The sequence below is a fragment of the Leucoraja erinacea genome, chromosome 1 (genome assembly GCF_028641065.1).
Source record: "Leucoraja erinacea ecotype New England chromosome 1, Leri_hhj_1, whole genome shotgun sequence".
NCBI classification, from domain to species: domain Eukaryota; kingdom Metazoa; phylum Chordata; class Chondrichthyes; order Rajiformes; family Rajidae; genus Leucoraja; species Leucoraja erinaceus.
In genome coordinates this window covers 109258780-109273853 of record NC_073377.1, presented here as the reverse complement: position 1 = coordinate 109273853, position 15074 = coordinate 109258780, and the positions used below count along the sequence as shown (strand labels likewise).

Genomic DNA, 15074 nt, shown 5'->3' with positions numbered 1-15074 from the left:
CACCATGTCGGCGTCCCTGCGAGTCTCTACCAAGAAACAGTACTTGACCTACATCAAGAAATGGGAGCAGTACTGCTTGGATGCAGGGACATCATACAAGACAGCCTCGATCACGGACATGCTGGAATTCCTGGCCCACTTGCACCATGACCAAAAGATGAGCTACAGTGCCATCAATGCAGCACGGAGCGCCCTGTCCGCTTACCTTATGCCTACAGGATATCACAGCATTGGATCCCACCCTCTGGTTATAAAACTCCTCAAAGGGATTTATAATACTAAACCCCCTACACCCAGATACACCCATGTATGGGATGTAAGTGTAGTTTTGTCACACCTTAGAGGTTGGCCTCCGGTGGGATCCTTGAGTCTGGAGCAGTCCACTATCAAGACCCTCATGCTCATGGCGCTCGTCTCTGCACAAAGGGTTCAGTCGCTGCATTAACTAAGACTGGACAACATGGTAACCACCCCAGATTCCATTACATTTACCATGCCGGGGTTGGTAAAACAAAGCAGGCCAGGTATGCCCAACTCTCCGTTAATCTTCCGGGCCTATCCTCCAGAACCTAGGCTGTGTGTAGTGACCCATCTATGCAACTACGTAGACACAACCCAAACGCTTAGAGGGAGTGAAAAAGCCTTATGGGTCAGCCACAAAAAGCCTTTTGGACGGGTTACCAGCCAGACAATATCTAGGTGGTTGAAACAGGTCTTAAAAGCCGCGGGGATTAACGCGGATGTTTTTAAATCCCATTCTACCAGGGCAGCGTCCACGTCAGCGGCGGAACGGATGCAGGTTCCCATAGACCACATCCTTAGTACAGCGGGATGGTCAAGGGAATCAACGTTCCGAAAATTCTACCACAAACCGCTGATGGAGAAGGACGTGTTTGCGGACAAAATTTTAGAATCTGCAAATTTATAATTTAAAGCCCAGGGGAGCTATTTTTGTTATTGTTAAATAAACAATTTTGTTTCAAAAAACTAACAAATTCGTTGGTCTTTAGATACCACTTCCTCCCTCGATGAACTTTCGGCAGTGAGTGATATAGCTGTTACACGGTTTGAAATCACAGACCTTTGAAGTCTTCACGTAGTCACTCACGTGACTCCGAAGTAAAATAGTGAGATTAAACGAGTACTTACCAGTACGAAGTTTGATCTGTATTTTATGAGGAGTTACGATGAGGGATTACGTGCCCTCCGCTCCCACCCTCGTTGTATAGATCAAACTCGAGCTGATGTCTCATTAATCTTTACTATCTTTACTTCAATATTGTGTCTACCTGTGATTCCACACCACTGCTTGGAAGTATGCCGCGCCTGCGCACTGGGTGGGTTCTTCACGTAATCCCTCATCGTAACTCCTCATAAAATACAGATCAAACTTCGTACTGGTAAGTACTCGTTTAATCTCACTATTAATTGGGACAAGCTTCACCCTGTTCTTCCCTATGGCTGGTCAGGATAGAATTGCTGCATATAGGATGTTCTTTATAAGCCAGAGGCCAGGATTCATGCCTTTATTCCATCAGAGTTTTGGCAAACATCCCCCATTCATAAAATGATGTGATCCAAAATTCTTTGGTACATTGCCTAACTTGCATTAAGACCTGTTCACCCATCACACGCTTTGCTTGACGACCTAAACTTTCAGTCCAGAGCACCGGTTTTAAAATACTTTTTGTTATTTTCAAATAATTGCGTAATTTTGGTTCTCTTCGTTTTTTAAATCTTCTTCAGCCAAAAATACTAAGATTTCTCCTGTTTTCCAAACGTAGCATTTTGAGCAGCTTCAGTTTTTAAGTTTGTTTGGTTGTTTGTTTGTTTGTTGCGCTCGCGAACTTGCACAAACTCCACGAGCATTGCCACTTTTCATTTCACTGCACATCTCGTATGTGTATGTGACGAATAAACTTGACTTGACTTGAATTAATCAACAGCAGTCATGGTTTCAACTGCCTGGCCTGATGTTCTCGAATTATCATATATATTTTTTCCTTGTTTAAAACCTTTTTTAAATCAAGTTTAAAACTGATTTACCTGCTGGAATATGTCCTTATATTTGCTCTGTGTCAATTTTTGTGTTGTTAACTTCAGTTTAGTTTTGTTCATTGTCACATATACCGAGGTACAGTGAAAAGCGTTTGTTGCGTGTTATCCAGTCAGCGGAAAGACGATACATGATTAAAATGGAGCCATCCATAGTGTGCAGAAACATGACAAAAAGTAAGAAATGCTACCATTGGAGTAGAGGTTTAAAAGCGTGGAGCGATTGTAATACGTGATGGCAGATCTACTTCTATGATTGGCACACGGAGTAACCTGCTTAGGCACCATCTTGGGTGAAACAATGTTAGATGTTATTACCATATAAATTGTCTTTTATTGGATGGTTCTTCATTGTTTCTGCTTCTTAATTTTGTCATTCTCCAGGTGAATACCTTTTACTCATTTTCAAATGAGCCAGTGGTGCTTCAGAACATCAAGAGAGGCCTGGCCAGCTTGTTCCAAGTACAACTCAGATCCACAACTGCCACTGAGGTAAATAGTTGATGAAATGCTCTGTGTACCTCAAAGTTGTGAATAGGGATAAACGAGATAAACGAAATTTGAATTTACCACTGAATATGTTTGTGTCCCTGGAATTAACTAATCTAGTTCATAATCCATCTGAATGGGCAGCTACACAGGGAGACACAAGGAACTGGTGTCATTGTACACCAGTCATTGAAGGCAGGCATGCAGGTGCAGCAGGCAGTAAAGAAAGCAAATGGTATGTTAGCTTTCATTGCAAAAGGATTTGAGTATAGGAGCAGGGAGGTTCTACTGCAGTTGTACAGGGTCTTGGTGAGACCACACCTGGAGTATTGCATACAGTTTTGGTCTCCAAATCTGAGGAAGGACATTATTGCCATAGAGGGAGTGAAGAGACGGTTCACCAGACTGATTCCTGGGATGTCAGGACTGTCTTATGAAGAAAGACTGGATAGACTTGGTTTATACTCTCTAGAATTTAGAAGATTGAGAGGGGATCTTATAGAAACTTACAAAATTCTTAAGGGGTTGGACAGGTTAGATGCAGGAAGATTGTTCCCGATGTTGGGGAGGTCCAGGACAAGGCGTCACAGCTTAAGGATAAGGGGGAAATCCTTTAAAACTGAGATGAGAAGAACTTTTTTCACACAGAGAGTGGTGAATCTCTGGAACTCTCTGCCACAGAGGGTAGTTGAGGCCAGTTCATTGGCTATATTTAAGAGGGAGTTAGATGTGGCCCTTGTGGCTAAGGGGATCAGGGGGTATGGAGAGAAGGCAGGTACGGGATACTGAGTTGGATGATCAGCCATGATCATATTGAATGGCGGTGCAGGCTCGAAGGGCCGAATGGCCTACTCCTGCACCTAATTTCTATGTTTCTATGAACTGCAGGTGCTGGAATCTTGATCAAAAGACAAAGTGCTGCAGTAATTCAGCAGAGTAGGCAGCATCTGTTGGAGAGTGTACAATCAGTCTGAAGAAGGGTCCCGATCCGAAACGTCACATTCTACAGGATGTGTGACATTTTGGGTCGGGACCCTTCTTCAGAATTAAAGTAGAGGGGGGTTGGGGAGGAGGTGAAGAGCTGGAGGCGAGCAAAGGCCAGGAACAATCAGGACCAGCCACCAAATAATCTCAGGCAGGGCTTTGCCTGGTAGGTCCATTGTTGGCTTGGGAAGGTGTAATCTCAAGAGAACATGGAACGGACAAGGGAGGAGGGAGGGGGGAGGGGAGTATGAGATGAACTTACTTAAAATGAGAGAATTCAATATACATACCTCTGGGTTGTAAGCTACCCAAGCAAAATATGAGGTGCTATTTCTCCACATAGCGTGTGACTTCACTCTGACTGTGGAGGAGGACCAGGTCAGTATGATCAGTAAGGTCAGTATGGGAATGAGATGGGGAGTTCAAATGATTAACAACAGATGTTTGAGATCCTGTAGGCCAAGGCGGATTAACCGTAGGTGTTCAACGAAACGGTCGTTGAGTAAACGTTTGGTCTCGCCGATGAACAGGAGCCACATAGGGAACATTGGATGCAGTAGATTAGGTTAGAGGAGGTACACATGAACCTCTGTTTAAACTGAGAGGACTGTCAGGGTCCATGGAGTTGAGGGTGGAGGTTTAATGATAGCATTTACCAACTGCAATCTGTTTCCACACCTCAATTCCATTGACCTGATGAAATGTGTTCACTTTCTAGTGGCTGTAGGTAGGCAGGATACTGGCAATATATGCTGGCTGACCAATGACAGCCTGGTTGGGTCGTTGAGAGACAAGAGGTCACGATGAAACCGCGAGAAATATTTACAACTGGAGTTGGCAACTCTTGCGAGGAAGCAAGTTTGCTCCCTCTTTGTTTCGTCTCTAAATTTCTTGCTCATTTAAAAAAAAAATGTTCAGCTTCTACTCATTTTCCCTTACGTTCTCCTTGTTGTTTTTTCTCTCATCCACATTTCAGTTGTTCTCACTCTGCTCACTCTTCCTCTCATGACCTGTAGGTTGACGTCTCTGGGAAATGCAAGGTTAACTACCAGGAACACCATCAGCAGCTCACCAAAGTGAAGAAGCTGGACAGCTGCAAGGTGGCAAGGAGAGGGTTCACCAGTCATACCAAGGTCAGTGTCTAAAGGACATCTTTCTGCTGGCTTTCTGGCATTTGATGTCTAAATGTCTTTTGGTGTCTTTTCACAGTCATTTGATGTCTAAATGTCATTTGATGTCTTTTCACACAGAGAGTGGTGAATCTCTGGAATTCTCTGCCACAGAGGGTAGTTGAGGCCAGTTCATTGGCTATATTTAAGAGGGAGTCAGATGTGGCCCTTGTGGCTAAAGGGATCAGGGGGTATGGAGAGAAGGCAGGTACAGGATACTGAGTTGGATGATCAGCCATGATCATATTGAATGGCGGTGCAGGCTCGAAGGGCCGAATGACCTACTCCTGCACCTATTTTCTATGTTTCTATGTCTATGTAATATAATACACATGTGTATGTAAACATTCAGGAGGCTGGGATGATTTACAGAGACTTATGTCCAATTTAGAGCAGGAACATTCAGCACGTTCATTGTTTAGACAAATTCATTCTTATTCTTTCCTGACCCCTCTCTTTATTGATGATGAACATTAAATTCTCCAATTTTAGACAACTTCACCCATTTCCTCTCCCCTCCTATCCCTTACTGCCCCTGGTGCACAACCATTTCTCCCAATATTTCACCTCCTCTCCATTGTCAACCCCCTCCCCCCATCCCCATCCCCTCCCATCAGTACCCCTCCCTCAGTTCATTATTTTTGTCTCTTTTGTCACCCTTTTGGCTCTTTTCGCCTCAAGCCTTTATCCACGCATCTGACAATCAAAACAAATCCTCATCTGATTGTGTGGATGGTATTAACAACAAAGCTTTTCCCTGTACCTCAGTGAACGTGACAACAATAAACCTAAACATGTCGTACAAGACTAAAAGCAATAAGCTGAATGATAGTCCTTGGATCAAAGAAAGAAAAGGCGAGATTAAATCGAGGGATTCAAGGCTGTGAGAGGTTTTTATATTGTAAACAAGAAGCACTGTGTCCAGTTGAGTTGGTCACTAACTAGCTGCTCAACCCTTAACCCTTGGTTGCCTAAAATAATGGTATTACTTGATTGTATTTCTAAAACATATATTAACTGGTGTGTATTGTGTTTGCAGGCCTTTTATGCTGCTGCAACTAAGAATGTAATTGTTCCGTTGTCTGTACATATGACAATTAAACGCGTGTGGCAAAGAACTGCAGATGCTGGTTTATACCAAAGATAGACACAAAATGCTGGAGTAATTTTTTTTATTAGACTGAAGATAGACGCAAACTCCAGCATTTACTCCTTTACAACTTTATTCCAGCATTTTGTGACAATTAAACACTCTTAGACAATAGACAATAGGTGCAGGAGCAGGCCATTTGGCCCTTCGAGCCAGCACCGCCATTCAACGTGATCATGGCTGATCATCCCCAATCAGTACCCCGTTCCTGCCTTCTCTCCATATCCCCTGACTCCACTATTTATAACAGCTCTATCTAGCTCTCTCTTGAAAGCATCCAGAGAACCTGCCTCCACCGCCCTCTGAAGCAGAGAATTCCACAGACTCACCACTCTGTGAGAAAAAGTGTTCCCTTGTCTCCGTTCTAAATGGCTTACTCCTTATTCTTAAACTGTGGCCCCTGGTTCTGGACTCCCCCAACATCGGGAACATGTTTCCTGCCTCTGGTGTGTCCAAGCCCTTAACAATCTTATATGTTTCAGTGAGATACCCTCTCATCCTTCTAAACTCCAGAGTGTACAAGCCCAGCTGCTCTAATCTCTCAGCATATGACAGTTCCGCCATCCCAGGAATTAACCTTGTAAACCTACGCTGCACTCCCTCAATAGCAGGAATGTTCTTCCTCAAATTAGGGGACCAAAACTGCGCACAATAGGTGTGGTCTCACTAGGGTTCTGTACAACGACAGAAGGAACTCTTTGCTCCTATATTCGATTCCTCTTGTTATATAGGCCAACATGCCATTCGCTTTCTTCACTGCCTGCTGTACCTGCATGCTTACTTTCATAGACTGATGAGCAAGGACCCCCAGATCCCGTTGTACTTCTCCTTTTCCCAACTTGACGCCATTTAGATAGTAATCTGCCTTCCTGTTTTTGCTACCAAAGTGGATAACCTCACATTTATCTGCATTAAACTTCATCTGCCATGCATCTGCCCACTCCACCAACCTGTCCAAGTCACCCTGCATTCTCATAGCATCCTCCTCACAGTTCACACTGCCACCCAGCTTTGGATCATCTGCAAATTTGCTAATGTTACTTTGAATCACTTTATCCAAATCATTGATGTATATTGTAAATAGCTGCGGTCCCAGCACCAAGCCTTGCGGTACCCCACTAGTCACTGCCTGCCATTCTGAAAAGGACCCGTTAATCCCTACTCTTTGTTTCCTGTCTGCCAACCACTTCTCCATCCATGTCAGCACTCTACGCCCAATACCATGTGCCCTAATTTTGCCCACTAATCTCCTATGTGGGACCTTATCAAATGCTTTCTGAAAGTCCAGGTACACTACATCCACTGGCTCTCCCTTGTCTATTTTCCGAGTTACATCTTCAAAAAATTCCAGAAGATTCTTGACTTGATTCTTGACAGTGTGTAGATTTAAGCACATTGTTAAACCATGGAGGAAAATAAATGTTTTATGTAGCCTTGCTGAGGAATTTTTATACAGTTATTTTAAAATGAAAACCTTTGACACTAATCTGAAGAGTTTTCAAGTTTTTACTGCATGTAGTGTAATGCTGCACTGATTTTATTTTTCAGGTTTTAGGAGTTAATACCACGTCACTATCAGCGAGCATTTACGTAATGGAGAAGAATTTAATCCATTCAGTATTATCGGAGGAGCATTATCTGATATCTCTCAATCTTCGGCAAGAACTTGCGGTTAAAATTGTATCAATGTAAGCACTCAATATTAATATTTGGGAACACAGGGTGAAAAAGTTACTTTTATAACAACTAAACAGGTTCGCTTCTTAATACATAGACAACTCACAAACTTTTAGTAGACTAGTTCAAAACTTTATTTATTATCGGCCGATGGAAGGGAGGGAGAAGTCTAGTCAAGTGAGCAATACAGACACTTCACTGTCCTCATCCACTTCTCCGAATAACAGAATTACATCGTATTATATAGTGTTTTTTTGTCACCTTAGCACATTCCACAAACATTAGTCATGGTCAGAGGTACAGGAAAATCAAAGTTTCTACAGAATGCATCACATCAAAGACATTTTGTCATATGGTACAAGATATTTTACATATTAAAGACATTGGCCATTTGTTAATACCCCTTAGATGAATCTAGTTTCCTCTCTCGTCACTTCCTCCCTCACAAACATCGGACATTTGGTGCAAGGCATTTTACACATCAAAGACATCAGCCATTTGTCATTGCCTCTTAGTGAGAACAATTTAGCTTCTTCTCTGCTTCCTCTCTCGTCACTTGGTAGACAAATGTTAGTCATTCATTATCTCAATACACAGCAACCTGAGGCAAGCCTAGACTTTCTCTATTCATCTACTGGAGAAAAGCCTGATTTGAGACTAAATATATGCTGTAAGCTTTTCTTATATTTTTAACATAATTCAGCCATATCAAGGGAACTGAGACTAAAAATAGGTAATGCAAAAAACAAAGAGTTGCATTTCTGTAGCTTCTATGATGATGGGGGGATGTTGCAAAGTGCTCTACAATCAATGCCATGGCTTCTGTAGAGTTGTTCCTGCGTTGTTCACAAAATGACAGATCAGAGGTTCGTGCACCATAGAAACTTTACAAAACTTAGTAAAAAATGGTTACAAAATGAGGTTCAGATTAGTAGACATTCTCACATGGTAAATAAATAGTCATTTCTAAAACATCTTTATACCTTGAAAGAGTGAAACATTGGATATTACAACACAATGGCACAGCTGTAGAGTTACTGCTTTACAGTGCCAGAGACCCAGGATCGATCCTGACTACGGGTGCTGTCTGCACGGACTGTGATCGCTTTGGTTTCCTCCAATATCCCAAAGACGTGCAGGTTTGGAGGTTAATTGGCTTCTGTAATTTGTAAATTGTCCCTAGTATGTAGGATAGCGCTGGTGTACAGGGTGATTGCTGGTCAGCATGGACTCGGTGGGCCGAAGGGCCTGTTTCCGTGCTGTATCTCGAAAACAGAAACCTGCAGCGGATAGAAATCTGAAATAAAAACAGAGAGCCGGAGGTAGTCATCAGGTCAGGCAGCATCTGTGGAAGTAGAAAGAGTATAAGATTTTTCAGCTTCTTTCTTCACAGGTACTATCTGGCCTGATGAGTATTTCTAGTATTCTTTTGAATTCCATTCATGTATTGCAGTCAGCATGGACTGCAGTCATACTTGCAGTGAAACCATTTATTTCTTCTTTTAGACAGAAGTTGGAGTTTCTAATGCTAGCACCCGGACGGAAAGAAATCCACGGAGATCTGATTAGCAGTCTTATTAATTCGGTGAATCCCAAGTATGTCCCCATCTCTCTGATTTCTGGAGTCGTCAAAGCAGGATGCAAAGGATGTCCTTCAGTAAGTACTCAAACTGTTATTATATTTAAAAATTCCTCATGCTTTCACCAGTATGTTATGTTTGGAATGGAGTTTGTCAAAGATATATTTTCTCGATCTTTTTCAGCCGGTCAAATTCATGTAGTAATCCCTTGAAAAGGTTCAATCAATTTCTCTTTGCCTTTACAGCTTGCTGAATACTGGCAGTCTATTCGCATTCAGCTGGAGCCTGAGAAACTCGCCAAAGCACCTGCCTCAAGGAACTTCTTAACTTTGATTCAGGCTCTGAGAAAAGCTAAGAAGGAAGAGATCCTGCAAATCCTGAGAAATGAGAGTGATAGCATACTGTGAGTTGCACATATTTCTGCTTCTCATTCATGCACGTGCATGTGTAACTCTTCTTATGAGAACAAAGCACATTTGTGAGGAACATGTGCTTCATTTGCAGAATGATGCCGTTTCAGATGATAAATCCTTAGCATACAGGTCAATGTGAATATTGTGCAGACACCCCTAGATGTTTGTTTGCAATTGTTTTTTACAAACCCCTTCCAGGCCTCACACCTCCCCTTTGACCACTGAAACATATTTAGTCATATACTGTAGCACAGAAACAGGCCCTTCATCTCAACCTTGCCCATGCTGACCAAGATGACCCATCTCCACTAGTCTCATCTGCCAGTGTTTTGCCCATATCCCTCAAAACCTTTGATATCCATGTACTTGTCCAAATGTATTTTAAATGTTATTATAGTACCTACCTCAACTACCTCCTTTGGCAGCTTGTTTCATATATCCATCACCCTCTCTGTGAATAGTTGTCCCTCAGGTTCCTATTAAGTCTTTCCCCTGTCACCTTAAACCTATATCCCCAGTTGCTTGATTCCCTTACTCTGGGCAAAATACTGTGTACACTTATCCCATCTATTCCCCTCATGATTTTATACGCCTCTATAAGATCACCCCTCAATCCCTGCGCTCCAAGGAATAAAGTCCTAACCTGCACAACCTCTCCCTAGAGCTCAGGCCCTTAAGTCCTGGGAACATCTTTATAATTGTCTCTGCACTCTTTCCAGCTTAACAAAATCCTTGTTAAAGCAGGGTGACCAAAATTGAACATAATTCTCTAAATGTGACTTCATCAACGTATTTCTTAGTAATGTCATGACTGCAGGAATGAAATTTCATTCAAACTTTGTCTGTTTGAATGACAATAAAAGGCATTCTATTAATTTCTATTCTGTATTGTCCAACTGTAACATAACATGTCAACTTCTATACTTAATACCCTGACTGATGAATGCTAACGAGCCAAAAACCTTCTTGACCACCCTATCTACCTGTGACTCCACTTTCAAGGAACTACGCACCTGCTTTCCTAGATCCGTCCACTCTTCAACACACCCCAATGTCCTGACATTCACTGTGAATGGTGGTCTAGTCTGATTTCCCAAAATGCAAACCTGGCCTGGTTTGATTTCCCAAAAATGTAACTTTTCTGCATTAAACTCCATTAACCATTCCTCAGCGCACTTGCCCAACTAGTCAGTGACTTACCTCACCGCACCATTACTGCTGTGACTTCAGTAGGTGCTAAATCATGTGTAGGCGGATAAGAGTTGGTCTTGGCATCATATTCAGCGCTAATACTGTTGAGTGGAAGGGCCTGTTCCCACACTGAAATGTTCTGTGTTCTACATTCTAGACTTTGGTGTTTCCTAAACCTTACCACCACTCATTCTTTTCAACTGAGCTATTAGACATCTGTCACTGTGCCTCCTTATTCTGTATCAGATTTTGTTTGAAAACTACCGCAGAGCAATTTACCATATCAATGATATATGTAATTGTATTTTTTTTGTCAATACTGTTATTTAAAGCTATTATCAAAGACAGGTCAGAGTAATGTTTTACAGTATCTTTCCGTCCCTCCAAATCCAGTCAAAACCCAGCTCCCCACTGCTGAAACATACATTTTGGCCATTCTCCCTATTGCAGGGAGTGGCCTGCTATCTTGGTAAAAGAATGAGTTGAAGCCAAGATGAAACATGGAGTTGGGGGTCATCTCTGGGAACAGAGTGATATTGGTAGTCAAAGAGGGATCCACACATAGAAAAACAGAAGAGTGTAGAAATACCCAGCAGACTATGTAACATCTGTGGAGCAATTGGTTCCGTTCAGTTCCATGACCATCGTCAGGATTGGGGGAGTTAGAAATTAAAAGGTTAAACTTGTGGCGAAAGTGAGATTGCAGAGGGCAGGGAGGACGAGGGAAGGTCTGTGATAGGTGGAGACCAGGGGAGATTTAATCTTCTGCGTTGATCTGTCATTTTCACCCCTTATCCTTCCATATCTCAATTTTTTTCTCCCCTGACTGAGCATGAAGAGGGTCTCGACCTGAAATGTCACCCATTCCTTCTCTCCAGAGATGCTGCCTGTTCCGCTGAGTTACTCCAGCATTTTGTGTCTATCTAATAGTCTGTCTCTAATTGTTTGAATCGTGCAGAGCAGTGAACAATAAAAGTTACATTTGGGGGAAGTATAAATGGGAAGAGATGAATAATACCTGAAATTACCAGAAAAGAGAAAAATAAACTAAATGAGTGTGGTACAGCTGGTAGAGCTGCTGCCTCAGTGTCAGAACCCCGGATTCGATCCTGGCCTCAGCTGCTGTCTGCGCCGAGTTTGCACATTCTTCCTTTGACCTTGTGGATTTCCTCTGAGTGCTCTGATTTCCTCCCACCTCCAAAAGATGTGCGGATTTGTAGGTTAATTGGTTTCTGTAAATTGTCCCCAGTGTGTACGGAGTGGGAAACTGGGATAGCAAAGGATACTGTGAACAGGTGATTGATGGTGGGCATGGACTCGGTGGGTCGAAGGGCCTGTATCTTTGTATCTCATGCTGTATCTTTATAAACTAAACTCTAAACTATACAAGAAAAGGTAGGCACTGATATCTTGAGCAAAACACAAAGTGCTGGAGGAAATCAGTGGGTCAGACAGCATCTGTGGAGGGGAATGGACAGGTGATGCTTCAGGTCGAGACCCTTCAATATTGGAAATGGCTAGAATGGCTGATTATTTGAAACTGTTAAAGTCACTCTTGACCACATAAGGCCCCATCAAGGAATGAGGAGCTGTTCCTTATGTGTACACTGGACTTTGTTGGGACATTATAAACAGGGGTAAGTGTGAATGAAGGTTGGTGAATTGAAGTGACAGGCAACTGAGAGCTCAGGGTCACTCTCACAGACTGAGTGGAGATGTTCCATTAAGTAGTCACCGAGTCTGTGTTTGGTTTCCACAATGTACTAATTACCATGCACTTGGGAGAAAACGCATTATCTTTCTTTCAGAACCTTTAAGGGTGGCGCAGCGGTAGAGTTGCTGCCTCACACCACCAGAAACCCGGGTTTGATCCTGATTACGGGTGCTGTCTGTACAGACTTTGTATGTTCTTCTTTTGACCATGTGGGTTTACCCCAGGAGCTCTGGTTTCCTTCTACATTCCAAAGCCGTGTAGGTTAATTGGCTTCGGTAAATTGTTCCTAGTGTGTAGGGTAGAAGTAGTGTATGGGTGATCGCTGGTCGGCGTGGACTTGGTGAGCCGAAAGGCTTGTTTCCATGATGTATTTAAAAAAATTAATTGGTGCCTATTATAGTATTTATTAAAATCTGTCAGAAAGATAATTTGCGAGGAAGACTTACTGTACTTGCCTCTTCTTGCAAAGGTCTATAAACATTTCCACTCACCTGCTTTCTCTCACTTACAGCCCCCAATTAGTCGATGCTGTAACCTCTGCTCACACTGCTGCTTCTTTGGCAGCGATGCTGGAGTTCCTGGATTTTCGAAATGACAGCAGCTTCATCCTGCAGGAGAGGTTCCTGTATGCCTCTGGTTTTGCCCCTCATCCCACAGAAGAATCGCTCAAAGCCTTAATGGTTAGTATTTTCAGTTCTACAATTGGTTCACAGTCAGATTTGTCAACGTATCAGCACTAACCGTCTTTTAAATTTACTTATCGCCTTCCGCTTGGAACCAAAGATTTATGGCATGTGGGTGCTTTGAGTCATGTCCTTTGTCTAATTGGACATTCTGCCTCTGAACAGTAAGGCTAACCAAAGTTTAGGATCTTGGCATCGATTAGTTTGATTTTTTTGATTGTACATTAGATATTGCAGGCTCAGAAAGTGATCCTCCTAATCTCGTTCCCACCAACACAAAGCACCAACATAATTGCATACTCTCCCCTCAGTGAACACTCAGCACACCCTCTTCTCCCCTCTCACTTCAGACAAGAGGTACAAAAGTTTGAAAACGCAGACCTCCAGATTCAGGGACAGTTTCTTCCCAGCTGTTCAGGCAACTGAACCATCCTATCTACAACTAGAAAGGGGTCCTGACCTCCCATTTACCTCATTGGAGACCTTTAAATTATCTGTAATCGGACTTTATCTAGCGCAAAATGGTGTACCCGTTATCGTTTATCTGTACACTGTGGACTTGATTGTAATCATATTTAGTCTTTTCGTTGACTGGGTCGCACCTAAAATACTTTTCACTGTACCTTGGTACACCCGACAATAAGAAACTAAACTAAACTAAACGCACATTCTGAGTATCATGGTTAGTACTATGTTGTGCTGCTGCAAGTTAAAAAAATATCGTTTTTTTTGGGACATATGACAATAAAATGTTGATTCTTCTTATTAACTGAATGATTGATGTTACCAAAGAACAATCTTTTCACAATTTTACCTTAAAACAACATATTTTACAGTGAGGGGGGATAAAAATTTAGTAGGGACGTGAGGGGCAACTTTTTTACACAAATGTTGCTAGGTACATGGAACAAGTTGCCAGAGACGGCAGTTGTGGCAGAAACAATTAGACAGGTACATGGATTGGATAGGTTTAGTGTGATACAGGCCAAATGCTAGTATCTAGTGTAGATGGGACATGTTGGTCAACATGAGCAAGTTGGGCCAAAGGGTCTGTTACCGCACTATATGACACTATGCGTAATCAGGTATTAAAGCTACTTACACTTGAATGTAGAAATATGAGGATTTTTAAATATTAAGGGTTTACTGTTAAAAAGAAAATCAGATGTAGATCTTCATCTGTTCATGGGATACGTGGATCGCTGCAGACAAGCCTGATATTTATAGGCATTCCCAAGCACCAGTGGTTTGTTCAATCAGGTCAGAGTGCAGGTATGGGCTCAGGACGGCTCTGGAGTCACCGGCCAGTAGTGTGATCACCGACCAGAAAATGATCGGGTAAACCATTGTGAAAGTTTTATTTGAGGATTAAATGTGAACTCTCGGGACTTCCACCTGAGAGGCAGAGGTTCATTGTACTATTTAAGCAAATTGAGCTTGAAGTTATCAACAATAGGACCCCCCTCCTGATGTCCAAGTTAGTTGTTTCAGTCAAATAATTGTTCTAATGTTGTACTTTCACTTGTCAATGTGCTGTTGTTCTAACCCAGTCACTATTATATACAAATAAAGGTACAAAGTGCTAGAATAAGTCAGCGGGTCACACAGCATCCCTGGGGAACATGAATATGTGGCATATTGGGTTGCGACCTTTCGTCAGATGGTGCAGGCCCGAGTCGTCACCTATCCATGTTCTCCAGCTGAGTTATTCCCAGCACTTTGTGTCTTATTTTGTATAACCAGTATCTGCAATTCCTTGTTTCTACTATTGTATAGTGGGCAGGTGCTATAGACCTGCACGGGAAGGTAGACGCTCCCACCCCCACGAGTCTCGGGCAGATGGGGCTTGTCAGCCTGGGAAGGCAGTCCATCTAGATGAGGGAAAACTCTGATTTAAAACCTCCACTGCCTTGTGGCCATATCCAGTCATGGAAAAGGCTCCTGGAGTAAACCTCAAGAAAATCCAGAG

The 15074-nt window shown here is 42.5% G+C and overlaps 1 protein-coding gene across 1 annotated transcript in view; it reads left to right on the top strand.

The window, feature by feature from the left end:
* Positions 1 to 15074, top strand: part of mttp (microsomal triglyceride transfer protein) — a 47979-nt gene that overhangs the window by 20564 nt on the left and 12341 nt on the right. Inside the window, exons 4-9 of the mRNA XM_055641192.1 lie at positions 2440 to 2547; positions 4545 to 4661; positions 7396 to 7535; positions 9031 to 9181; positions 9350 to 9507; positions 12934 to 13102. Coding sequence (XP_055497167.1) covers positions 2440 to 2547; positions 4545 to 4661; positions 7396 to 7535; positions 9031 to 9181; positions 9350 to 9507; positions 12934 to 13102 — 843 coding nt within the window. The remainder of the gene's footprint in view (positions 1 to 2439; positions 2548 to 4544; positions 4662 to 7395; positions 7536 to 9030; positions 9182 to 9349; positions 9508 to 12933; positions 13103 to 15074) is intronic.